This window comes from Fundulus heteroclitus, chromosome 3 (genome assembly GCF_011125445.2).
Source record: "Fundulus heteroclitus isolate FHET01 chromosome 3, MU-UCD_Fhet_4.1, whole genome shotgun sequence".
NCBI classification, from domain to species: domain Eukaryota; kingdom Metazoa; phylum Chordata; class Actinopteri; order Cyprinodontiformes; family Fundulidae; genus Fundulus; species Fundulus heteroclitus.
The window spans coordinates 41,564,328-41,589,951 of NC_046363.1; the positions used below are offsets into that span (position 1 = coordinate 41,564,328).

Sequence of the window (25,624 nt, forward strand, 5' to 3'; positions counted from 1 at the left end):
CAACAGAACAATTACTAGGATTTAACATAAAGTTTAAATAACAGCAGCAACAACAAAACAAAAGCTTTGGAGCATGGTGTACAAAAGCCAACAGGAAGAAATGTGGTAAACCACTGTAGAAGTCACATACAGCAGCCATTTTTTCTTTTAAGTTGAAAATGTTACAGTTTGTTTTTCATTAAAATATGCTATGAGAATGTGTTTTTTGTTGTTGCGTAAACTGATCAGCCTGAAGAATGGGACCACCTAATTTAACCCAAATCTATCTCAGATCAGACCAAACATCCACATGGAACACTGAAAAGGATCTGTGGCCTCTGAATGTGAACTAGGTTTACTTCAAATAGATATTTTATTTCTCATCAGGTTGGTATTCTGGAAGTAGAAAGATCCAGGGAACATTTGTGTCATGTTCTGTGATTCTTATTTTTCTTGCTCTTCCTGTTTAGGAATTGATGGTGTGAAAATGAGTGGATGGTGAGTTTGATAAGCAAAATTATTAAGTTAGGGAACAAGATCTTTGGATTTTCTTACAGGATATTTTTACAGAGACTAAACAGACAATGCCACTTAGTTTATCTTTGGTCATAATTGTATGGCTGATAGGTATATATTCAATCCTTGGTTAGAAAATCCTAAAAAATAAATAAATAAATATTTATCTGCTTGTCAAAGCTCTGAAAGCAGAATAATTTATTATTTAATTATTTTAAAAGATTGCCCATGAGATAAATTTAAGATGACACTTTCTTAATAATAATCCCCAATCCTTCTTCTCTTCGAAACACACTCTTTGAGTTGCAATGTACAATATAAGTTGTGGATATCATGTACATTTTATAATAAAGTCATATTATAGTTTGTTAAACAGACATTAAACTACACACATTATGAGGCTCAAATTATGCAAAATATGGAAGTAACTGGTTACTTCAACTTTTATTGGGAGTATTAGAGTAAAGGGGTCTGAATATGAATGTATGTCACACTGTTCAGATTTTATATTTATTTATTAAATTTATTTTTTTCTAGAATTTTTTAAATGTATGGATTATTTTCCTTCTTGCCCAGTGAACGCTGGAGATAGGCACCAGCAACTCCCGCGACCCCATGAGGGATTAAGCGGTTCGGAAAATGGATGGATGGATTATTTTCCTTTCATAGGATACTATGTTTTTGTCACATAAAATCCAAATTAAATGCATTGAAGTTTGTGGTTGTAACTTGACCAGACGTGAGAAAATCTGAAACATTATGATGAGTTTTGCATGGCACTTTATATTACTTTGATGATTATTTCTGACTAGACTTTAAAACCACATATGAACGTTATTTTAGTTTTAAACTTAAGAAACTTAACTTTCATGTTGATAACTCCAACAAACCTCAACCCAACAAACTGGAAACTGACTGATAACAAAGTTTTAGCATTTTATTCAGGCACATTTATGAAAACATAAATTTATTTTTGTCCAGCAAAAGGAAACTGTCAACTTCACTTTCAACTAACAGACAAGTAGCCCCCTCTAGCGGCCAATCAGCAGTATCAATGTGCAAACGCCAAAACTGCAATAACTATTAGAGCAAGACAAAAACATATTTAAAGTTATTGCCAAAGGACACTTTAAAAGAAAACGAACTGATACATTTTCAGAGGTTTTCAAATAACAGAATGTTAAATATAACATACATTGGGTTACTTTTAAGCCTTATTCTTTTCTTGATTTTCAGGTTTAAATAGACAACGCCTTCTTTTCACAGATCCACTGTTGGGCTTCTTTGCACTGCACTGATTTCCATCCATCTTGTATAACAGAAATAACACATTGACCGTCATTTGCATTTGTCTGAATCAGTGTGCGAAATACCTGTCAATGTTTGGGGGGGGGGGGGGGGGGGGGGGGTGGTCCTCATCTCCTGATTGTTGCGCAATACAGATCTAAATTTTCTCAATATGTAGTAGGCCTATACCATTATAATGTCAAAACAAAAGTCAGCTTTAATGTCAATTCTTCACATTCACCAGACATAAAAGGATTCGAGAGGATGTTTCTCATTCACCAACAGTGAAACAGATAAAGTGCACAGGCACAACAGATATGATCAGTCCCTAATACTAAAAATTAAACATTTTTAGTATTAATTGTTGTCAATGTTACGTCTTTCTTCTGTTTTGCGCGCGCACATGGCTAATTTGCATACGCAAACAGGATTGGCTGGTTCCACTTGGCAAAAAACAGAACATATTTGTGAAAAAAAAAATTGAATTGAATACTGGACATGTTGAGCTTAAAAACATTTTAGTGACCATTAGTGACAAAAAATATTGGATTTTAAATTTTTTTGACACAATTTAGGACCCCCTTTAAATTTTGCTTTTGAGGCATTCAGGGGGTCTCATGGGTTAATCGGGGGGGGTCGAGCCCCCCCGGACCCCCCCATATTTCGCACTCTGGTCTGAATCCAGTTCCTGCTGTGGAGAATATAATATTAAAATGTAAAGAAGAATTATTTCTATAATTGTGTGATATATTAAATATGTGTCTCTTACTTGTTAATCAGCTCACTTCCATTAACCCACTTCCATTTGCCGTCTTCTGCTTTCAGGCCAATCCAGTACCCTTGATTCCCTGAACTGCCCCAACTGTGTTCACTGACGAAACTCTAAAAAACACACACAGAGAAAAGGGCTATTCATCTCAAACTCTTGCGGTTTAATCCTACTGTGAGAAAGTATGGATCATTCTTGGGGTCTCTCATTACCTTTTCACTTTCATCTAAAACAACCACCAGATCTGAATTGCTTCTTCTGCAGTCTTCTTGAGCTTCTTGCCAGTTTATCCTATTGGTACTCTGGGCGTTGTTTACTGAATAGCAGCTGGACTGGTAAGAAACCCATCCGTCCTGACAACGTTGGCATGTGCGATCTAAAACGGCAAAGTCCGACTGGTAAACACGAGTCCTTCATCATGACATTGCTACTTCATTTTTTTTTTTTTTTTTTAACAATACGATCTGAACATACTGGTATTGTTGTTGGGACAGTATGCATCAATGCTCCACTGAGCACGGCTGATGTTCTGCTCATTCCATCTTGTCTCCAGGTTATGTATTTGCTCTGTAAGGTTTTGCTTCTCTGACTCCAGTTTCTGGTTTTGTGTTGTGAGGTTCTGTTTTTCAGCTGTCAGGTTCGCGATCCTACTTTCTGAGACAGTGAATGCTTCCAAGAGGCTGTCAGACTGAATGGTCAGGTTGATGTGTTCCTTCCTCAGGTTTTCAAAGTCTAAAGTGAGTTTGTTGTTGAGCTTTTTCAGGTCGTAATTTTCCCCCAGCAGAGTAGTTTGGTTGGTACTCAGCTGATCCAGTTGCCAGCTCTCCTTATAAAAGAATCCAACTGCAAATTAAAAACAGCAGTTTCTTATTGAATATTAAGATAGTGGTTATGCAGCACAAGGTTTTCTCAGTTTGATTTCAGAACATCGTCACATCTGAGCACTATTTACTGTCAGCTCTATATCAGTTGTATTCTCAGACAAATTATTTCTGTCAAAAAGATTTTTTGACAATGTTTGATTCCATCTGCTGGTACTTTCCAACCTCAGCACAAAAATGTGGTACTTAAACAATGATTAGTTTAATCATAAAGTAACAACAGTTTCAAAAGCCCTTGGTAGCGACACAGACACTCTTGTTAAAATTAGGATCATTCAATATAACTTGAGTGATTCAAACTTTAACAAAAACACATGATCAAACAGGTGTTGGTGCTATTCCTCTTTCCCATAAAAAGTACTCCATCTGCCCCAAAGACCACCAACAGACCAAATCTGACCACAGGTTCAACCCAACTCTATAATTTTCAGGTACATTTCTAAGAAATAGAACTTCATGAAACATTTTTTTTTAATTATTTCAAAACAGTCAAACTCATTCTAGTTTAATATAGATTCATTACACACAGAGTGATATATTTTAAGCCTCTAATTATGGCAATTTTGATAAATATAGCTTAGAGACGATGAAAAACCAATGTTCAGTGTCTCAGAAATTTGAATATTGTAAAGAGTAAAGTAAGATAAACTCATTGTGTGTCACCCTAGTCAGCTTATTAACTCAACATCTGCAAACATTTCCTGAGCCTCTAAATGGTCTCCTAGTCTGGGTCAGTAGGCGACAAAATCATGGGGAAGACTGAGATGACAGATGTCCAGAAGACCGTCACGGACACTCTCCACAATAGAAGGTTGTTACTAAAGAAGCTGTAGTATACCCATGCGCAGGACACCTGTGAACTTGAACAGGGCCCTTCTTGAACTGCTGATAATATTCCACCTGAGACTATGGCTGGAGGGGGGTGGCAGGAGAGTAATGGGCCCACATTGAAGCACACACATACACATACACACACGAACATGGTGATAAATACACCCCCCCTGTGCTTAACCGCCTCCGCTGTGCCCGTTTTGTTTTTTTCCCCCCCGAGACAGAAACCTAGGTTGGATGTGTGCGTATGTGGTGCTCACTTGGGGTGCTGGACTTGGATGCCCCCACCCACCCAAAACCCTCACACCTGAAATGTGTCTCCTTATAATGTTATCTAAATGTTTGCTTTTTGGGCTGAGGTTTTTTCTTGCATTGATCAAATTCTCAGAGAGACAATGGAACTAATGTAGCAGTCTCCCGTCTACTCATGTTTGTCATTCTCTTGATGGGCTGTACTGAAATTAAATTTCCTGAAGGAGGAAAATTAAAGCAATTCAATTAATTTCCCAGCAGGACTTGGCAACTGCCCACACTGCCAAAACTACCAAAAGCTGGCTCACTGACCTCATTGGCACTGTGCTTGTTTGGTCATCAAACCCTACTGACATGAACTCTATAGAGAATCTATGGGCTGTTGTCAAGAGGAAGATGAGAGACATCAGTCTCAGAAGCACATTCTTTGGGAAAGAAAAACAAGACAAAACCAAAGTTATTTGCAGCACTAGTGGCAAAAATCGATCTGTCCAGCGAACAGTCACACCAAAAGACAGAATAAGAGGGATGAGGACAGCACCTTAAGGCTTAAGGTTTTCATTGTTAATGAGCAAATAAACGTATTAAATTAAACAAGGGCATTTAGATAGAGCATGCAAATTCCACACAGAAATAGAGGGAACTGTACTGAACACCTCTTTGCTGTGTGGCATCAGTGCTAACCACCACCAAATTGGTTCATGCTTGTGTACTTATACTTACAATAAATACAAACTGCAATGACTACCAACAGCAAACTGAAAAACAGAGTCCCAAAGCACCAGGCTAGCTGTTGAAACCATCGAATTCTGCCTTCCTCTTTCTTATCAGGCAACAGTACTGCGGAGACCAAACAGAAAGTAAATACATGACTTTATAACCGCTTTCTTTACATTTATTATTGTGTTTATTTGTAATGAATATTTCATAGTCATCAACAAAAAAATGCATTCAAACTAACTCCAACTTCTGGTCAGATTTTTAAAGCAGCAGACTGTCATCACAACTTACCATTTATGTCAAGCATGTGTTCATTTTTTTCACTGTATCCCTTCAGTTCATCATACACAAGCTCCTCCTCCTTTTTAGCTGGAAGATTTAAAGGTTAAAGATGAATTGTAAAATTAACCCAAACCGAACTTAAACGTTTTTATTATTACGTTCTTCAGAATGAAACCATCCATACATTTTCTCAAACCTGCTTATTCATGCAGGGTCGCAGGTGGCTGGTGCCTATCTCTAGCGGTCACTGGGTGGGGGGTGTGGTACACCCTGGACAGGTTCCCAGTCCATCACAGGGATATAAAACCAGTTAACTTAAAGACTCATGGGTATATGTTCTCAAGATGGTTACTGAAAAAGTGGGATGTTCCTTTTTCATCATAGGGGAAGTACAGATTACAACAACAGAAGTTCAAGCTCTTGTAAAGAGATTTCTGGGTAGAGCTTGATGAAATATGTAATACGTATGGAATGTTTCTGAACTGTGTAAACAAGTATGGCGTTTTCTTTTAGCCTTTTTGTTTCCATTTGCAATGTAAAATTCAAATTAATCTACATAGATATAGCTGTTAATCTACCTAACCCTAAAAGTATTACAATTTTCAGTAATACTGTTGTTGTTTTTTAAATGTTTCCCAACTTACTCTTTGTGTCAGTTTTTGTAGTTGCTTCGCTGTTGACCTTCACTTCATCATACACCGTCTTCTCTTCCTTCTTATGAACTGAAAAATAAAGTTAATTTCATAATATGTAAGCTTGTGTGTAACAAATGTGAAACATTTAGATTTAAAAACCTTTATGACACAGTATCTTGCCAACATATTCAGTTCAATTCAATTTGTTTATATAGCACCAAATCACAACACGTCTTCTCAAGCCTCATTAAAAAGTCAGTTCTATCAAATCCTCCAGACAGATTGGTCAAAGGTTTTCTATCTCAGGAGACCATTAAGATGATAATACTTTCTTGCAGTTGACATGTCTCATCAGATGCTGTAAGTTTATTTTTCACTGGATTCACGGAAATACAGTCATTACACATTCTCAGTAGTATTAGGAAATTGCAGTTGCACAAAAGCAGAAAGCACAAAGACAAAATCTGAAAGACTAACATTTTAGAATTACTATTTAGTAAATTGGATTTAATGATGATTCTTATCTTTATTAATCATTGCAACCTAACCTCACCAGCCAGATTGATTATGTGTAGCACTCTCCATTCTTCACATTATCAATCTGGGACTGTTCCTGTCAAAACCATTTGGGGAAAGGCAGAATATTCAGCAGACCCTTTTGAGCTGATTGGACAAAGGGACACCTAGTGCCCACTTACCAAAGGTTGGTTTTAGCCAGTCACAGTATGAAATTAAAACACAAGCAGCACTGAATTGAATTGAATTCAGCTTGCAGGCAAGGTTAATTGTAACGTACTTTCCAATGAAATTTGCCCTCTGCACTTTACTCAATATTTTACAGAGCAGTTGGCAACCACTGTGTGGCGCAAGAAGAGCACTCTGGGTATTGCTCAGGGACCCAAAGTGGCAATCTGTGGGAAGTTGCAGCCTCTCCAGGATGCAAGTGTTCTGCTCTGACCACTAGGCCACCACACCCAAAAAATTCAACCCATAGGTATCTATCCAGGCTTTATAACTTATTTCTCTTAAATGTTAGCTTCAGCTGTAAACAACAAACTAAACATTTAATTGAAACAACTGAAGCTTTTTTTTTTTATCATGTAGTAGTTTGAAACTTGACAATAAAACTCTTCAGCAAACAATTATCAAACTATAAAATTGTTTTAGCAGTCTAGCATTTAAGACAAAAATATTCATTTTATAGTGTTATAATCATAGTTCTGTGTTTTCTATATCCTAAACAAGGCATTATCAAGAAAACTAGCAGACATATACAGTATAAAGAAATATTACCCTGCCTATAGGTCAAATTAGTAATTTAGTAAATCTATGTATGTATATAAAAAGCTCACTCACCTTCCGTTTGTAATTGCTTCTCATTTTTGAAAACAACAGAAGCATAAGTAACGTCATCCTTCTCCTCTGCCATGGCAATAAACTCCGTTTTATAGCTTGTTTACAAACGCTCCACTGCAGCTGAGCATCATTAAAGAAAAGCTGTGATCTTCCTTATTGCCGCTCTGTCTCACTGCTCTTCAGTTTTAAACTTCTGCTTTTGGTTGGGAAAGTCATTTGCATTGATGATGTGTCTGGAAAAGAGTTCAGACCATAAATAGTTTGTTTATTTGCTATGGGAAGTACTAAAAATTAAAACAAGGCTATGCAAATAACTTGTGTGCTTGACAAAACATAAGTACTGCAAGGGAACTTAGGCGTTGGACGTTACATCAGCACAAAATAATCAAACCAGCTCTGCCGCTAATGTTTATGTAAATTATCATGACACAGTGGATTAGTTATTGTAAGCCTTCATGAATCCACACAAATATTTTAGTTATGTTCCTTTATCTACTTATTCAGAGATTGAATATGCTCATTCATAAAGAATTTAATTAACTAATGGATATTTTGTAATAGATCAAAGGTAACAGTTTGGATGCTTTGTCACCAGAGTGTAAGGCAACGTTATGGAAATACAAAAATCTTTATGTTGATTTTTTGAATTCAGTTTATACTTTTGGATATTCAAAATAATCTGAGAATGAGGAGCAAATTTGTGACCAGATGTTACAAAGAACATATTTCTAATTTGATTGAGCAAACATGCGAAGCAACAAGCCTTGGACAAATGTAAACTGCAAACATTGTATTCATAACAAACCTTTCAAATAGTGAGAAATTTATAACTAGCTGACTTTAGCAGATTTTTATCTTGTAAAGAAACTGACTCATACGTCCCCATTTAATTTCATATGAGCACAGTTCTTGCTTTACTTCCTTGTTTTTGGACTTCACAGACTTGATCCACTTGAGTTTTAATCACCGCTCACAGAATCTGGAACATGGTTTCCTGGTTAAGGTTGTCATAGTTTTGGGTAAAACTGCAAACTAACAACAATACTGCAGTCCTAAGTTTGGCTGCTTGAGAATCTTACCATACATACTGGAGCTAATGAACATGCCAAGCAAAAATCAGAAATTCGGAAAAATTACTTTATTCATCTTCTTAGCACAGTCAGAAGTCTGAAAATGAAGATGTTTATCAGTGGACCAATACCACAAGCTGGTGATGTAGTGATGAAAATAACAGCAGATTGATTACGATTAACAAATGGCTTATTAAAGAATGACAATCGTAAGATTTTGTGGGAGTGATATCATCTTTTCAGAAGAAATTGAGTAGGCCTAAATTAAGATGGGGAAAAAAAATTCACTGCCAATATTTTCAGTGCTGTTAGCAACAGGTCATTTCTTCAAACACAGGACAAGGAAAACACTGACGTCATTGTCCCAGCAAAGATTGTAGGACAAGCACAAAGCCAGCAGATGCACACTTTTCCAAAACAAACTGATAAGCTGCGATCTCCCAGAGCTCAAGCTGGAAATGGAGCTGAGAGAGAGGAGGGAGCCCTCTCTCCCACCCACCTCGGCTCCCCCTTCTACCCCATCAGCATCGACAGGCAAACCACAGAGCTTATCAGAGGACGTGTCTCCTCAAGTCCAGGACAGTTCAGAAGTTTCATCACCTGGAATTACTTTAGTGAGAAAATGGACCTCCATGTTTTGCTAGGTACTACTCTTCTGAGTAGTCAAAAAGCTTCAAAAGAACCACCTGGGTCGGATTTCTCAGGATCACTTCCACTCCGCATATCTGTCTACCACCAGGTCACTTAGACAAGCCGTGCTAAATATAAGGTCATTATAAGCAAAAGGTGTTCTGGTTCATGACTTCATCACTGAACAAAATATTGATGTTATGTTCCTAACAGAAACATGGTTGGATGACAAAAATGAATCACCTGTACTAATTGAATCAACACTTCCATTTTTTAAGTGAAAATAGAAAACATAAGAAGGGCGTAGAGGATGCTACAATATTTCATGATTTACTAAACTGTTGTCCTTGGAAAATTTGACTCCTTTGAATATTTGGGAATTGAGATAAAAGGCCATAAACAAACTGACATTAACTATTTACAAAACCCTAAAATGTGAAAGAAACCTTCAGTGACTTTAATAAGCGTTTGTCTGTTATATGCATTGATTATGGCTGTTTAATAATTGCGGGAGATTTCAACTTCCATGTTGTCAAGCCAAAAGACAGAGACGCAAAAAAGCTGTGATACTTGATAACTTTGGTTTGACTCAACATATCAAACAAGGAATGCACAATCAATGACACACTCTGGACCTGCTTGTAGTTTACCTGTACAAGTCTAATAGTGAACAGATCTGTCCTGAATATTGCCTTAACAGACATATTATGGTAACAACAAAACACTGCTGCACTGGTGTTTGCTGGAATGATTCGCAAAATGATGATCATGACCATATGAAGGAAGTTTTATTTCCATTAATTTTCCTAAACTTCCAAGGAATGCCAAGAATTTCATTGTTGGATATGAGCCTGTAAGCTGGACAACGTTATTTTAGAAAATCTGATCAAAGAGACCTACAATATATTTGCTCTCTATATTTTGTCGGTGGTTTGGAGCCAGCAATTGAATTTCCAGTGGCTGCAGTGTCTGTGCAGGTAAGCTACGTTTATACGGCTTTTTCTAAGCGGAATTAAAACATCTGGGCTTGTGGTCTCCTTTTCTGGGTAATATGACAACCAGCAGGAGCTATTAGCAGGCTAAAATCTCTGTCAGTGTGTAGGAAAAGTACCAGTGTGTATACATACTAAACACATTCATTTGTAATGAGTAGAAGTAGCCTCTGTATTACAACAAAAAATGACGACTGCTTGCGGTATTATGGGAAGATGTGTTCACATTCACCTTTGTTATAGATGGATTTTATACTTTTAGCCTCTACTAAAGTAATGAGACATGATTGTACACTCTGTATTTCTTTAGGATGTAGGAAGAATTGCTGTTGCCTTATTTGAAAGGAGTATCTGTTTTTGCTTTGCATGCACTTAGCTGCAGTCCATTTCCCTTGAGGAAACCAGTTGAAAACTGAATGTTAAGCTGTGTCCAGATACATATAGATAAAGCTAACACACACACAAAGTGAAATATCCTCGCAGGATGAAGCTTAGAGCATAAAAAGAGGTGGAGTCTGATGTTTTGTGCCACACATCGTCTGCTCTCCTAGAGACGGCTTAGTTGTGGTCAACGCTGGATGTAAACTGATTCTCTGTATTATTCATATTGTGTACTTATTTTGTTGCTATTATTTTGGTCTATTATGGAATAAATATTGTTAATCTTAACCTTCTCTCTACTTTTGCATTATGCAGAGAAATGATCCCTCAAAAATAAAGAAACTGGGACAATAATATCTTTGTGTAGTTCTCCACTTCCAGGCTTCTGGTTCAGTTAATAATGGCCGTTCTCATGGATTGCTTATAGTCTGCTATCACATATGTTTTGGGAGGCTTCAGGAGGTTATTATGTAGCATGTGTCAATTATGACAAAAAAATGCGTCATGTTTGACATGAAAATGGTTTTATACTTTTGTTCAACAAATCGTACTCTGGGAACAAGATATTAAGCCAGACACAGTGTGTTTAGTTTTTAAAAATTTTATTGAAGGGTGTGATGATCAACAAGACAGACAAATGAAAGTAGAACCAGCTGGTGATGACAGGCAAAGGCTGACCAGGTGATGATGGTAGAGACAAGCTGACCAGATGATGGCAGAGACAGGCTCACTAGTAACCTGACTCTCGCCAGATGGATTTCGCTCCGCAGAGGTCCTCACATCCATCTGGGATCGCTCCATTGGAGATGTATTTCAGAAGAAGGAGCCGTATTGAAAATTCTTGCTTATGATTGGATAAACCACTTGACTCCGTCATCTTTACTGACATGGTACTTCAAACGTTCACATCAAAACCAACATCGAAACCAACATCGAAACCAACATTGAAACCAAAACCATCATTTCCACTAACAAAAGCCTTTAAAGCCGTTCTCTAGAGTTCTTTTAAATAATTTATATTCTGTAGATTGGACAACACTGATGAAATAGCAGCATCAACGTTAACGGGTGACCAGATTTCTCTAATGAAAACCGGGAGAACATCTCTGATTTTTGCTAAGTGGGCAAACGCAGAGGCCGTTTCTCAATATGCGTACTTGAGCGTTCTCATGTAGTCATGACTTGTCATCAACCCAAGCACTGTTCCAATTGCCAAGAACAGCAGACTGAGAACGAACCAAATCCCCGGATGTTGTTCTCACCCTGCCCTCTTTATCGAGTATGCATCAGAGAAGACTTGTGCGTTCTTCAGACTGACTGCCTTCCCAGAATGCACCGGGGCCGCAGCTTGATTCTGGTTTTATAGCCACAATTTTGTAATTTTAGAGATTTTTTTGGGGGGCTTTTTTAGATGTTATAAATATTATTGTTTTAAAAATGTTTTCAATAAAATATGGTATAGTGTATAAATAGTTTTGTATGTTAAAAAAAGGCTAAAGAATATTACCTCTCACATTCAACAATGAATACATTGGTCATACAATTATTTCATTTTATGATCAATATAAGTAATTTATAGTAATTTATTATCATCTAAAGACTACTAATAACAGGAGGTGAAATGCAGGTCCAGACGAGCTGTGCATGTGCTGATGTCACAAGTACAGAGATACGTTCTGCCTGCTCCCGTTCTCACCTAGTCCGTACTTCCTGTGTTCTTGCCAGGAACGGACTTGACGAGAACGTAAGTCGGTACTCGCGTTCTTGTGAATTGGCACACGGCCCTGTCGGATGGCTGTTTTTTTTACCCGTTCTGCAACACTGGGCGGGGAAAGATTGATGTCACTGAGTTGCACTGTGATTGCGGTACATAGAAAACATCACTTCCTCACTTCTTTCTGAGTAAACCTTCAACAAAATTAAGGAATGAAACATAGTCTACCTTACCTGAACAAAGACTATTAAAATAATATCCTAGAAATGCTATCAGAATGCATATAATCACAGTCATTTTTCTTAAAAGTTTACTTTTCCATGGGCAACGACACCCAACATTTTATTCATCTGTATTTAAGGCTGTCCGCTTAACTTCTCTCAGTCTGAATATCTCATGTCTAAACAGATAAAGCCTTCTTCTCACAGATCCATGCATTTGTTCCATCACAGCTCACTGATTTCCATCCTCTGCCCTGGAGAGAAGTTACACACTGACCATCAACAGGCTGCTGCTCTATCCAGTCTCTAAGGAAAAACATCTGTTAGATCAAGGCTGATAGATTTGTTTTCTACAAAGTTTAAGAAATAATGTGTCTCTCACTGATTGGTCAGATCACTTCCATCGATCCATTTCCATTTCCCTCCTTCAGCTCTGAGGCCAATCCAGTATCCTTTAATGTTGTTATTAACCCAACTATTGTCTTTAATAAACTTCTGTGGAGAATGAGATAAAATGATTACATATTTACTTCACTTACATGATCTACAGTTTTTAGAGAAAATCTACTGTTAGTTCACATAAACAGTTCCACAGCTCTGTCTTTACCTTTTCTTCTTCATCACCAACAACAGTCAGATCTGAACTCTTTACTCTGCAGTCTTCTCGTGCTTCTTTCCAGGTTTTCTGATCCCGAGGTTCAGCATTATTAAATGCATAGCAGCTGGACTGAGAGGGAGTCCAGTCTTTCTGACAAGAACTACACTTTCTCTCTGAAACAACAGAAACAACTAATAAACATTTGGACTGACCAACATAAATATTATTAAGGGTAATATTTTAACACAACTAGAATAGAACATACTGTTTTCTTTAGGACAATATTCATCAACGCTCCACTGAGCTCGACTGACGTTCTGCTCATTCCAAGTTTTCTCCATAGTTTCTATTTGTTCTGTGAGGATTTTCTTCTCTGTCTGCAGCTCCTGGATTTTATTCTTCCCTTCATCAAGTTCTCTTGTCAGGTTTTCTTTTTCTTGTGTCATGTTGTGGACCTGGATGTTGAAATCTGAGCTGAGTTTGTTGTTGAGGTCTGTCAGGTTGTAAATTTCATCCAGGAGCAACGTCTGGTTGGCTTTCAGCTGTTTCAGCTCCTGCTCATCAATCTTGTGAGGAGGTACAACTACAAAAATTCAAAGTGTTAAATACCATATAGCAGTTATGGATAAATGTAAATAATTCTAACAAGTCAAGACAAATATATTTGTATAGCACATTTCAGCAGCAAGGCACTTCAAAGGTTTTTACATTGTGAAAACATCAAAACATTAAAAACACATTGAAACTGGTTGTTAGATCGGTAACAAACATTAAATTGTATGAAGTGAAAACATTAATACACATCAACTATGGTGGTCAGTGTTCCTGTTATTGTGTCTGAAAGCAGCTCTGAACAGGAGGTTTTCAGTCTTGATTTAAAGGAACTCAGTGTTTCTGCTGATTTGCAGTTTTCTGGAAGTTTGTTCCAGATTTGTGGAGCATAGGAACTAAATGCTGCTTCTCCATGTTTGCTTCTTGTCATAGTTATGGTTCTTTTTGGTTTTGGACTTATGAAGACTTTTATGTTTACGCTGTCACTATTCAGCCACCAGCAGTTACACAATCTGTTTGCCTGTCACTCCCGTCACCAGTCACTAGCCAATCAGTTTGTTCCACTTCCAGTCACCACCCTGCTTTAGATCACTTCCACCTGTTGCAGTTAATTATTTTTCAATTCCAGTCACTTGTTTATTCCTCTACTTATACCTGTTTCAGTCCACTCCAGAGTGCCAGATCATTGCCAACCTCTGGTGAGTCAATATCCAGCAGTCCTCTGTCTGTCTTAAATTCAGGCTTTTGAGGTAATGTGAGGAGTTTTTTTGGTCCTCACTTTTTTTCTGGGCTGGAGGTTAAGTTTAGCCGTTCAGTGATTTATAAACAGAAATATTTTAAAGTCTATTTTCTGAGCTACAGGGTGCCAGTGTAAGGACTTTAGAACTGGGGTGATCCGCTCTGTCTTCCTGGTTTTGGTGAGAACACGAGCAGCAGCGTTCTGGATCAGCTGAAGATGTCTGATCAGTCCTTCAATCCTGGAAATGTTCTTCAGATGATAAGAAAGCTGACTTGCTCTATAACCGCTTTGACATTTTTTAGTCCAGTTTCCATGCTCACTACAGTATTGATACTGCCCTCATCAAAATGTTAAATTACATCCACATAGTGGAAGAATCACAGTGCTTTGGACCTCAGCACAGCATTTGACACCGTTGACCATGATAAATTATTAAAGTGACTGGAGAGCTGGGTCAGACTCTCTGAACGTCTGTGTCAGTAAGTACCTTCTCATCAGAGTGGACAACAGTTACATGTCCCTGGAAGGGGTCCCAGGATTGAACCCCAAGGTTCAAACCTGGGACCCCTTCTATTCAATATATATTTGCTCCTACTAGCTGAGGTTATAACAACAATGATTAGTCACCGTAACTATGCAGATGATACTCAGCTCTCCATTACGATGTCACCAGGTGACTCTAAACCCATCCATTCACTGAATGGATGCTTAGAACAAATCAATGTATGGATGTGCCAAAACCTTCTCCAGCTGAACAGAAACAAAACTGAAGTTATCTTTGGACCTAAAGAGCAACGAACTAGGGTCAGCATGCAGCTTCAGTTATAACTACAAACTAGTGATCAGGTCTAAAATCTGGGTGTAGTGATAGACTCAGACCTGAACCTTCAAGGACACATAAAGACCAGTGGCGTCTTGAGGGTTACTCTGCACGATCACACCAAATCCTGTACCAATGTCATGCCCAAACATAACAAATGCAGAGAAAATGACTACAAAAATGACTGTTCTCTGATTCACTGAAGTGTAAAAATGTGTTTCTGGGAAAATTTACTCTTTTGAATATTTGGCTCTCCAGGTAAAGAGGCCGGTACAAACTATGTTTCTCAATGTTTGCAGGCCTCCTAACTTCTTAAAATATCTTAATGACCTCCAATCTGTGATTTGTGTTGATTATGACTGTTTAATGATTGTGGGAGACTTCAACTCTCACACTGACATCCCTAAAGACAGAGGAGCAAAAGAACTGTGTGACACATTTAGAAACTTTGGTTTAACTCAAAATGTTAAACAGCTAACACACAAACGGGGACATATTTTACACTTGATCCTCACTAAGGGTCTAAACATTTCCAAAGTCAATGTAACTGATGTTGCCCTATCTGATTACATTTATTTTACCTTTGTAAGCATAATGACCAATTACTCATTTAACCAAAGGGACATAAGAAAACACATCTGTAAGGACAATGTCACGGAAACTTTTAGTCATACTTACTCTGTCATGTAACTCACTAAATTAACTAGTACAAAACTTTAAGAAAGTTAGAAATGAAAAAAGGGAGTGTCGAAAAGCTGAACGCAGGTGGAGAAAGATGAAACTCCAGGTTCACAATGACATCTATAAAGAGAGACTTTACAGATATAACTTAAAACTGAAAAATGCAAGAGAATCTTTTTTCTCTGAGATCATAAACCATTAATAATACTGATGATACAAATCATTAATAATACTCGTGCCTTATATGTTTCAGTGATGACTGATAGTTTTGAAGCCTTTCTCTTTGTAGATTTTATAATAAACGTGAAGTTGAGTTTTATGCCATTCAGCCCTATGACAAAGTTTTGTCTCAGATCTCACTGATGGGATATTTCTCCATGGAGGTTTCTTCCTATCAGAGAAAACCTTTACTTCAATGGAAGCAATGTAATCGACAATGTCTACAATCTTAGAATGGAACGATCTACTAACTATTCTGTTATAGCATTGAAATGAGGTGGAGGAATATATTTGATTTAAGGTTTCAGCTGTTGTTGGAATGTTTTGTTATATCTGTTTTGCTAAATGAGTCGACGGAGATTGTATTTTCAAAGATAACAGAGGAATGATCCGACAGGGCGACATCAATTACAGAGATGTTGGAAATATTAACACTTGCTGATGATCAAGCCCTAAGTGTGTCCTTGATTTTGCATTGCTTGCTTAATATGTTGAGTCAAACCAGAGTTATCAAGTATATCACACAGCTTTTTGCGCCTCTGTCTTTTCGCTTGTCAACTTGGAAGTTACAATCCATGTTGAAAACAAAAGTTTTTAACAAAAGCAACAGACTACAGTCCTAATTCAGTTAGATTTTTAAAGATATCTCAAGGTCTAATGTCCATCGGACATTTTTTACATTTAAATTATAAACATTTCAATGTTCCTTTTTCTCAGTGGAAATGGCCAACTGAAATTTATTTTAACATCTCTCTTTTTTGTTCTCAATAATGTGACCAAAGTAAAAAAAAAAAGATTTTAAAATAATTTATTATTGTTATTACATTTTTAAACTAAAGATTTACCTTAAAACTCTTCTAAGCCTCACTATTGAATGTTTAGCTAATGAAGCTCAGGGAACTCATGTCTTCAGAACCTGTAAGCTGCATTTGCACAATATTTTTGTGGTCAGTACGTTATCTGAGCTTCTGATTGTCCTAACAGAAGAACCCTCATCCCTGATCTTGGTATTTCACATACTTACAGTGAACACAGACTCCAATGATGGCCAACACCAAAATCACACAGAGAATCCCAAAGCCACAAGCCAACTTCTGATACCAGCGACATCTTTCTGCTTTGTTGTCTGATGGAAGTCCTGCAGAGACTAATCAGAAAATACTCAAGTTTTATTGGGACAAAATGTAACTGCAGTAAAACCTGCTTCAGCTGCATTCTGTCAAATTCAGACTCATCAGTTTGATGAGGTAGATAATTTGAAGCTTTAGCCACAAAAATATTTGGCTGCTAATTTAGATGTGATTTTTTTTTTTTTTTACATGTTAGATTGTAAGATCCTGTGATCTGTTTTACTTACCCTGAGCTGGTTCTTTGTTCACCTTCACTTCATTATACACAGTCTCATTCTCATTTTTAGCTGCAAGGTCAGAATATCAGTGAGGTTAAAAGCATTTCGTGTTTTAAAACACATTCCAACATAGGTAATGCAAAGACATATGTTAATTATAATAGTAAATATATGATTGTGTCTTATAATCAGTGGTAGAGCTAGACTTTTCTTATTGTGGGGGGTGGGGGGGGGGGCAATGCTATCCCAGGAGGGTCAACAGATTGTAAGCATGAATTTGTTTCTCAAACAATTCTCTAACCACCTCTCTATAAGGGTGTGCACTAGAATGGATGGGTGCCTGGGTTTCATAACTGACGAGGTTATCAAACCAGATCCAGATAGGAAAACATGAATAACCAACTTAGATCATCATGAAAATAAAATAAAGCACCTCTTTAAAATGAGGTACTACACCAGCCAAAAGAATTTTTTAATTATACCCATGTTACTTTTTAGAAGGGTAAAAAAAATCTAAAATCTCCCTTTATTTAAAGCCCAGACCATTAAATCACATTTACAGCACAATAAAGAGGAAAACATAACTTAATCCTCTTTAGGTCTCTACTTAAATTACTCCACTAAGTCATGTTTAGTATTCACAAGACCTCAAAGAGGGTAAAAAAAATGTTGCAGCCCTGTTTAGAAAAAATAATAAATTTTTCCATCTTCAGTCCAAACTTCAACTATTATACATTCTAAGTCAGTACATGTCAGTAATAATTGGTATTGCATTCCTTGTTTAATAGATGTTATACATCCCACTTTGTTACCCTCTGCTCTGTTTCTCTGTAAGCTAACATAACCTTTAATAATAAAATCCTGTGTGGTTTCCTGAAGTCTGGTTTCTCTTGAAAATGCTTAATAAATCCTTTAAACTCCTGTCCATTTGCTACAATACTTATTGCATTCCCTGTAAAATAATCAATTCATACTATTACTTGGTTCACCCGGCTTTCCATCCGCTTCATGTTTTTTAGTATGTTCCTATGAAAGATCTTTCATTTCAGCATGAAGTATGACATTGGGTGGAGTAAGGCTCTGGTATGGGGTGAGTTACACTTTAAGTCTTAGTATTAATGCACTTAGTCTTAGACTTCTGTTTATATGTTTCACTATAAGTTAAGTGTACTTCACTATACTATTGTTAAGTATATGAAATATACTTTATAAAAGTTAAAATTCAAGTACACTGCCTACTTAGGTATACTTAAGTATAATATAAGTTTACTTGTAGTACACTTGAATAAATTACTTTTTGCTAAGGGTTTTTCTGCTCCTCTTACTATTATTTAAATTTTCTTGGTTTTATGTTTAACATGATCAGTGTAATTGATCACATAAGCCATAAACAAAGTAAGCTTGTTAGGTGTGCATCACCCCTTTCCCTATGGCGCCTCTCAAATGTTGGTTTATGATAAGTTCTCAAATTTTCATTCTTTTTTAACCCTCTTTACTGCCTCTGCTGACATTATTGATTGTTTAAATTGGTCATTTTCTACCACCCTTTTCCTGACTTCACATTCTCTATGCCTCACGTAAGGGATAATGTCCGACGAGGTGTCCATTGAAGGAAAATAATGGATGACATGGAGGCATGAACTGTCCGACGCGAAGCCAAAACTTTAATTTAAAAATTTTAAATTTTTGCCTAAAACATCTTTCATGCTTATATTTCAGATATGCCAATATTACAAGTTCTTCTGTTTCTTTCTCCCCACAGTGGCTGGGGATGATGAAGCTCATTTCGAAAAGTGTATAATTAAGTCCTGTTTGCTCAAATCTTAGTCTTGTTATTAATCTTTTCTCCTCTTCCTTTATTTTTGGTCCCACAAAACCATCTTCTTCTTCTTCCCCAAATTTATCTATTCTTTCTATTTGCCAAGTCCACTCATTATAAGAAACCTATTCTTTTTTTTCGTCAAATGTCATGATCATTCTGTGAATGTCGGGTTGTTTGTTTTTTGGCTTGTTTCTGACCGTGAAGTTGCTTATTTGGCCTGTAAAATAAGCAACAATAAACATGGGTTATAGCAAGACCCGGTCGCTCTGCTGCGTTACAGACAGCCTAAACCAGCTGAAATGTCCAAATATCAGTCCTCCCCTCGACATACTCCTATCACCAACCCCCCACCCCTTCTGACATCAAATGAACAGAGGACTGTTTTAGGAACATTGAGTACAAATAATGCACTGTGGTTTGATAGGTTGCTTGTTCGCTTGTTTTTTATAGAGCCGGTCACTTTTGTCTCTCAATATCTGGCAACACTGGGGCTAACTACTGTACAGGAGTGACTTGGTATTGTGACATGTGTGTGTGTGTGTGTGTGTGTGTGTGTGTGTGTGTGTGTGGGGGGGGGGGGGGGGTCCATTTCTCCTTTGTGCTCCCTCTCTTGCTCTGTCCTTGCTTGTAATAACATCATCGATTAAAGACTGGACATTCATTTACAATCAGAATTGGAATCAACATTATTTCCCCTGTTTATGGGTACAAACAAGGAATTTGACTTTGGATTCCAACGCTCACGTTGTGTAAAAAAGCGCAAGCAATCAATACACACACATAAAATGCTGAACTGGGATCACATACTGTACGGGAAGCAGGAGATTACAAACGTTTCAGTTTATTGACACGAACTGACCAATATATCAGAGCCATCCAACTGCATTCGTATATAAAATAAATTTATGATTAAGAACATAAATTTCAGTCAAAGTTAACCTTTGGCTCTTTGTGTCCTGTAGTTAGTCTTAATAACATTGGCTGAAAATTGTATAACATGAGGAGTGTTTTTACATACAAGTGTAGCAAAGAGGCTAATTATAGGAGTTTTCATTTGTTTTAAAGGAGTATTTCCAAAAATACAATAAAATACCACCAATGGTAAAAAAAGCACAGTAATCGACAAACAATTTACTTTGTGGTCAGAACTTTTTTTTTTCCATTCTCACTTTTGAAGGGCTTGATGTTTTCCTTGTGAAACATAAAAAAATAGAGAGATGGGTTTTGTTACAAAATTAAAAGAAACAATTATACAATAAGTAATTTAAAACTTGACAAGCTATCTTTTATTCAAAAGATTATAAAAATAGAAATACATATTTTATGTGGAAGCAAGGGCAAAAATGGTTTGTAAAGAGCCCTGCCTCAGGGAAACCGGAAGTCATGACTACATTTCTATAATTAGTTGTGTGAATTTGTAAAATAAAAAATAAAATAAAAAACAAATACTTGGAAATCATTACAAATCTTTACAATTTATTTCTCTCACTGAATAAATTCCCTCAAATTAAATGTTTGATTGAAATTATAACCCTTTTCCCATATATGCCAGTAAATAGTAAGAGCACTCTACAGTGACTGGTAGAGTATTTAATGATGAACAGAAAAGCTCTTGGGAACACAAATATAATCATGACTATCTGTGCAATTCAGTTTTCCATAATCCTTATTGTGTAAAATCTTTGATTTACTTTTTATACAGTAGCCACTTTTACCCTTAAAGACACCAACAGAAAAAACTCAACAGCATATCAGATAATCAGAGATGCAGACTGAGTAGAGTTGTTGTAGAATATCCTTCATTCCTGCAGAGAAATAGAAACTTACCTTCTGATTGAGGCTGTTTCTTAGTTTTGATAACTATTGACGCATAGTTAACTTCATCCTCTGCCATCTCTGTAGCCTTTTGTTTAATTTGATGTGACTGGAGGAGTAAATACCCTCTGAGTTCACATTTATTAGGAAGAAGAGCATGTTTCCTCTGTGGCAGGTCTGCCTTTTTATGACTCTTGATGTGCATACTTCTGCTTTTTTGTTTGTGTCAATGATTGGATCTGAGAAAACTTTGACCCACTTTTTTTGCTTTAGTGATTGTTTTATTTCTTTTTTAATCTTATCAAAGAATAATTATTTAATTGGATATGTTCTAATTTCTAATTTATGTGTTTTTAGCTTTCCTAGTAGAACGTTAAGTTGTACATTATGTTCCTGTTTGGTGAAACTGTCTCAACACTTTAAAAATGGTGGTTAACAAATACAGCTGAACCCATTACTCTGAAAAGTTTACTCTAGTAGACATCAATTAAATGGCTTATCAAAGTGTGTGTGTTACTTTATTCTAGTGCTTTGTTTAGTGGAATAGAGTTTTCTTAACAGAAAAAAATTACAAAAAGCAGAAGCACCAATTGTTTACCCGGATTAGGCAGATGGACAGATTTACTATCAGAGAACATTGAAAGGTTTCATTTCCCTGGGAACAAAAGATCTTCTCAACTGCTCACTTCTGGAGTGCCGTGAGCATAAGCACTCGTTAGCTAGCCAGGGGACTATGAAGTGGTTGTTTGCTGTGTCCACTGTAGTGCCAATGAGCCATAATGAGAAAATAAAATGAGATAGGATTGGAAGCAACAGGAGTTTGGGACCCTCACAGACACAGATGTGCTCCCCTCTCAGCAGGGTTCCATGCTATATAACTTGCTCCCTCAGGACTCTCAGTCTTCACCATTTTCCCTCTACCTGGATCTGCTCTGGAGAACAGGGCCCACGGGGCTGGTACTGCCAGCCATGCCCTGCGAGCCACACAGACAAAGTCTGCCCATCTTCTTCTGCCTGGGACATCTGGAGGAGAGGAGGTGGTAAATACTGTATAGATAATCTACTTTGTATTGATAATGTACCCCTATTATTAAATACTCTTCATATTCTCATTATTTGCTAAAGTCCGTTTATAACCTTTCATATTCATAACCTGTTTACAGATTGTACATTCATAGCCTGTATATATTTATACTGAAAGGTACATTTATAGCCTGTATATACATACACTTATGGTACACCCAGAGCCTTCATATACTTATACACATTTATATTTACAACTATAGCACAATCATAACAATGTTATTGTACACTACTGAAGCACTTCTGAATGGATGCAAACGGTTTTTCGTTGCTTGTACTTGTGACGTGCACTGACAACAAAATTTAATTCTATTTTATTTTATTCTATTCTCTGGAAACAAAAGCTGGAAGATGTTTGGTTATTTTTCCTGACACATGCTGTTGGGGAACTCTTTACATTTTTTTACCAACTTATAAAAAAAGTTCCAAAACCTAATTTATGTAGCGTAACAAACAAAAATTTCCAATTAACTCTATCAAACACATTTTCTGCATCTACAGACAATATATTGGTTTCAATGTTTTTGCTTTAGGAATAATCTGTTAAATTAAGTAATCTGCGTATATCCATAAATTATGCTAATCTTATCACACTCGTGGTATGAAGACATACCCCACGCAGAAAAGGTGAACAGCACTGACCAGGTCGGTATACCCTTCATCCTCTAAATTGTGGAGGCCATTGTAGTTCTGACAAGTTATACCTCAAACATCTCTCCACAAGCTTTCCACTCTATAAAAAAAGAGGAAAAATATTTTAACAGTAGAGAACAACAGTGGACATTTTCATTTTAGAAGTTCCTTAGGAGAAGGTGTTGTGAATTTGTACTATATAAATAAGCTAAGTTGAATTCAAAGCTACTTTTCTACATACAATTCCAACACTAAAATAAGAAAATAACCTAAAATAGGCAGTAGACTTACAGGATTCAGTTTTAGGACTTTTTCCTTACAACAATAAAAAAAAAGCATACATGAATCATGTCCTTCATTTAAAAGTCAACATACAGTTCTAATTTACCTCTGGTCATGAACACTTTTGCCAGCAATAAAACTGCTATGACCATTTCCTCAAACTGCAAACATGCAGTGAGCATTGCTTATGTTTTCAACTCCGTGATCAGCGTGTTCTCTGAGTGATGAAAAGAAGTGAGCAAAACCTGCGCCTAACATTCCTGGAAGAAGTACATATGGTCTGCTGCTTTTTAAGTAAGCGTGTTACAAATATGGCAGAAGTTATAAAAAGGTTGAATGGGCATTTTTAAAAGTACTAGTGGTAAATGCAGATTGAATAATTACATTTGGAAAGTTTTGTTAAAAATGTATTTAGTGGTTTAAAACATATTTTGACAACCGTACAAACGTTTATTTTACATCAGTGTTAAATAAATGTACAATGAACCATTAATACTATCAACTAATGAGATGAAAACATCTATTTTCTAAAATATATCAACCCAAACATTTTTAGAATTGCCTAGATGGCCATTCATTTTTTTGAACTCCCTACATGAAAAATCTAAACGCTGTCTCAGCTTTGTTGTCCCCCACTGTGTCCAGGTAAAAAAAAAATGAAATAAAGTGGGACAGCTACATGCGAAAAAAAACAAAAGAGGAATTGTGAATCACAGCATAAAAGGTTTATCTTCCTTGAAAAACCATCAACTGCTTCACAAATCACAATGTTGTACCTAACAAAAAGAATAAAGCGTAAAAACAGCTAATTAAGACGAGACTTTTATAAACTAATGGTGTGATATTAAAATTATTACTTTTTCATTTTCATATCACCATATCAATCTGTGACTGGTATCAACATGGACAAGAGACAATGGAGCAGAAACGCAGTATGTCATCCTGGCGATGCAGCACGGTTGGATCATCCTGGATACTTTTCTAGCTCCAGCCTCCTGTTGTGATGACATCTTGACTCTTTTCAAAGAGATGCAATGTCGTATAGCTTGTAAAGATCCTTTGACCACTCTGTGTCCTGCATTTGGCATTCTTGCCTTTATAGACCTAACCTCCTGATCCAACACATTGTCTGTTATGCTAGAATACAATTTTCTGACAGATAAGTTATAGTCTTGCATCCAGTGTATTAATAGAAGACATAAAACCCGCACAAAAGCAAGTCAAAGATGTCAACATTGGTACTACGCATATCCGTATGGGTATGACTCGATATGTTAAGACGAGGTCTCCCTACGCATGTTAATAACGGAGGCAAGTCCATCCCTGACCCAATGCAAAAGCTGTTGTCTCATTGATTTCTGTAACAAAAGAAAATTAAATGTTTACATGAAGGCAGGTCAAAATGACAGCAGTTTCAAACCAATAATTATACAGGTACATCTCACAAAATTTGAAAATCGTGTAGAACGACATTATTTTTTGTCAGTCAGTCATTTCAGAAAGTGAAATGGGTATAGATTGTCATTACACAGAATAAAATGTTTCAAGATTTTACTTGATTTTGATGATTATGTTAGTGGAGAAGATTATCTGATTATTTGATTATAGATAGCCCCCCCCCCCCCTTCCCCCTCCCACACACACACACAAAATTCAGTGCCTCGGGAAATAGAAGATCATATTAGACCAATAAAAAAGAAATGTTTAAGCATAAATGTCAGGCTTCTGAAGAGTCTGATATACTCATTACCACTACTATAAAAGTGGGAAGTAATGTCAAAATTATACTTCAAAATTATACTTCAGTCCAAGAACTGTTATTGTTACTGTAAGTATTTTTCGATTGAAATTACTTTTTGTTTGATTGCATAATAACAAGTTTTGATAAAAATCTTTGTTCAATTGAAGTGATTTTTTCATTGAGTGGGGTAAAAATGAAGTCCTAGGTCTTCTCCAAAAATCAGAGGCCGACAAAGTATCCAGGGAGGGCAAGGCAAGCCGGGAATCCAAGAACATGTCGGAACAGGCAATGCAAACAAAATGCTGGAAAACAACTCACACTAGGCTTAAAGAAAATTTTGCAAAGAATGGCTGTGGAAGATATTTAAAGGCACGGTGACAGGCATTTATGCGTTCCATGTTCCCTTGTTAGGCAGTAGGAAAAATCATGTGTGCTCACACTGTTGTTAAAACAATAACAATGACGATAACACTTTTCTAGGTGGTATTTTGTGCAAATAAACAGCTGAAACATCCCGTTTGATTAACACTGAAAGGTAGCATCTGTACGGCTGACTAAATGTTACATAAATAATAAAGGGCTGCTACAAACAGTCAGTATGAGGTTTTACTCAGTGTTGCTGCAAATAGACACCATCATGAATACCGATGTTGGGTACCATCCTGTTGCGCTGACCTTTCGACTCGTAAGACCGACTTTAGGTGCCGTTCCAGTTAAATTTACCGAGCCAGAGGTTGTGAATCCCGACTACTGAGAACAAGTGGAACACACTCTA

General features: G+C 36.8%; 1 protein-coding gene and 1 non-coding gene across 2 annotated transcripts in view; both read right to left on the reverse strand.

The window, feature by feature from the left end:
* Positions 1-21,224, reverse strand: part of LOC105922701 (C-type lectin domain family 10 member A) — a 512,726-nt gene extending 491,502 nt beyond the window's left edge. The window contains exons 1-6 of the mRNA XM_036135412.1: positions 21,123-21,224; positions 17,483-17,542; positions 17,150-17,272; positions 13,380-13,697; positions 13,124-13,287; positions 12,899-13,011 (exon numbers count right to left, since the gene is read on the reverse strand). Of these exons, the coding sequence (XP_035991305.1) occupies positions 12,899-13,011; positions 13,124-13,287; positions 13,380-13,697; positions 17,150-17,272; positions 17,483-17,542; positions 21,123-21,189 (845 nt within the window). The 5' untranslated portion in view covers positions 21,190-21,224. The remainder of the gene's footprint in view (positions 1-12,898; positions 13,012-13,123; positions 13,288-13,379; positions 13,698-17,149; positions 17,273-17,482; positions 17,543-21,122) is intronic.
* LOC105921063 lies at positions 2,583-3,076 on the reverse strand. The gene is made up of 3 exons (XR_004930752.1): positions 3,026-3,076; positions 2,764-2,927; positions 2,583-2,664 (listed from the first exon to the last, which is right to left on the reverse strand). It is a non-coding gene; the product is annotated as an uncharacterized LOC105921063 (transcript).
* Positions 21,225-25,624: the final 4,400 nt, after the last annotated feature.